Genomic DNA, 2,500 nt, shown 5'->3' with positions numbered 1-2,500 from the left:
GCACCTGTCTGTGTGTGGCATCGTGCCATGGCTTTTGAACACACCGTTCCGTTGTTCTCTCCCCTTGTCGGCGGTTTGAGAAGTCCTGTTGTTGTGTGGTTGCCAGTGGGAGGGGGATGGGGGATGGGGTGGGGGGTTAGGGGAGAGGGAGGGGGTGGTGTCGAGGGTGGAGGATGATTGTGGTGGTGGTGGTGGTTCTGAACAGGTGAATATAATGCGAGAAAGCGATGTACAGTTCTCTCTCTCTCTCTGTATGTGTGTTTGTCTGTGAGTGTGTGTGTGTGTGTGTGTGTGTGTGTGTGTGTGTGTGTGTGTGTGTCACACACACACAGACACACACGTCTAAAATCACGTTATGTGGATAGTTAAACTGAAGAGCACACACACACACACACACACACACACATCACAACACACACACACACACACACACTCACAACACACACACACACACACACACACACACACACACACACACACACCCCTCCACACACACACACACACACACACACACACACACACACACAGAGTCACAGTACAGTACGTACCCTCAGCTGTGTGGGCGACATACTGACGTTGCCCGAGGCCCCGTTCAGCACCAGGGCGGTCAGGTCCACCACTCGCTGCTCTGCCTCACTGACCAGCAGGTCCAGTCTGTCCCCCCGGCTGCCCCCGTGTTGGACTGGCGGGGGGGGGGGGGGAGATGAAGGATTGGAGGGGTGTGGGGGGTCAACACACACACACACACACACACACACACACACACAATGTTAGCTTGCTGTTTCTGCGCTGTTGATGTGTGCATGTATAACATGTTTTCTGAATAAACATTTGTTCAAACCAACACACACACATAATTACTTGTATCTCTCTCTCTCTCTCTCTCTCTCTCTCTCTCTCTCTCTATATATATATATATATATATATATATATATATATATATATATTACCCCCTCTAGAGGATCAAAATGGTAAAACATGAGTATTGATGAGATATCTTTAAACTCATGCCCCCACTCCTACCACCCACATTTTTTTTAAAGGTTTAAGACTGGCTCTTGACGCAGCTTTCCCTTCTTTTCGGAAAACTAATACATTCACTCTATTGTCACATATTATGGTTCATTATCCATTTAGCCCCTTCAGACTTGTGGAGCGGTGTTCATGTAGTATGTATCATCTGCCCTCTTTGTAAAATGTGCAAGGTTTTGAGGGTACACAGAGGGTCCCGGGTGGGTAAAGGGTGGAGATTTTTACGATCTCCCAGGTCAACATATGTGCAGACCTGCCAGTGCCTGAACCCCCTTCGTGTGTATACGCAAGCATAAGATCAAATACGCACGTTAAAGATCCTGTAATCCATGTCAGCGTTCGGTGGGTTATGGAAACAAGAACATACCCAGCATGCACACCCCTGAAAGCGGAGTATGGCTGCTTACATGGCGGGGTAAAAACGGTCATACACGTAAAAAGCCCACTCGCGTGTATACGAGTGAACGTGAGAGTTGAAGCCCACGAACGCAGAAGAAGAAGAAGAAGAAGAAGAGGGTACACAGAAAACTGAAGTGTATATATAACTCACACATGGGGCTCTCTCTGGCGCCTTGCAAAAGCAGCATCTTGGCCATTGGAATGTTGTTGGTCATCAACGCTATGTCCAACACGCTGAGGTTTTCTGCGTTCAGACTACACACATACACACACGCACGCACGCACGCACAAACACACACACACACACACACACACATGAATCCATTTATTTTTACTCACCCATAATATACCCAATGTCTTGTGTTAGGGGAGGCAAATAATGAACAGAAAACCCGTAAGCTATTCATTAAAAAAAAAGAATCACAGTTGTGCTTCACAACATGTCTTTACAACATCGAAATAGACCATAGAGGCTTTCTTCCATGTTTGTTTTTTGTTGTTGTTTTTTTCTCTCTGTGTGTGTGTGTGTGTGTGTGTGTGTGTGTGTGTGTGTGTGTGTGTGTGTGTGTGTGTGTGTGTGTGTGTGTGTGTGTGTGTGTGTGTGTGTGTGTTTCAGTTAGACAGAATCATTATCGACAAAGCCATCCAGCAAATCAACTGAATCTAAGCTGGTATGTGGTATTCATGCGGCGAACTTTTCGGGTGTTTATGATTTCTAGATCAAAGCATCAAACTGAAGTAAGGCTGTGTACCTGTTGACATCGACGGATCTGGAATCCAGAATGGCTTTGACTGCATCCAGATCCTGCTGTTCCACTGCCTCGAACAGAGCTGGAGAGTGGGGGGAAAAACAGAAAGATCGATGTACATGTACGTTAATGTTCTTTTGCGTCACCACTTATAAAGAATCGATACTGCTTACCTTTGTCTTCCATTCAGACAGGCAAGCAGTTAGGTATAGTCTGAATGTGCACAAACACACATACACAAACGCGCGCACGCGCACATGCGCACACATACACACACACAATACATACGCGCGCGCACATACACACACACACATACAGAC

General features: G+C 46.6%; 1 protein-coding gene across 2 annotated transcripts in view; it reads right to left on the bottom strand.

The window, feature by feature from the left end:
- LOC143292404 (ankyrin repeat and fibronectin type-III domain-containing protein 1-like) overlaps positions 1 to 2,500 on the bottom strand; it is a 383,404-nt gene that overhangs the window by 28,903 nt on the left and 352,001 nt on the right. For both annotated transcript variants that reach the window (XM_076602644.1, XM_076602645.1), the window contains 3 exons: positions 2,184 to 2,262; positions 1,583 to 1,686; positions 549 to 682 (listed from right to left, as the gene is read on the bottom strand). In XM_076602644.1, the coding sequence (XP_076458759.1) occupies positions 549 to 682; positions 1,583 to 1,686; positions 2,184 to 2,262 (317 nt within the window). The remainder of the gene's footprint in view (positions 1 to 548; positions 683 to 1,582; positions 1,687 to 2,183; positions 2,263 to 2,500) is intronic.

This window comes from Babylonia areolata, chromosome 18, assembly GCF_041734735.1.
Source record: "Babylonia areolata isolate BAREFJ2019XMU chromosome 18, ASM4173473v1, whole genome shotgun sequence".
In the NCBI taxonomy this organism is placed as follows: Eukaryota; Metazoa; Mollusca; class Gastropoda; order Neogastropoda; family Buccinidae; genus Babylonia; species Babylonia areolata.
Note: the sequence above shows the minus strand (reverse complement) of the source record. Positions and strands in the feature narration are given on the sequence as shown.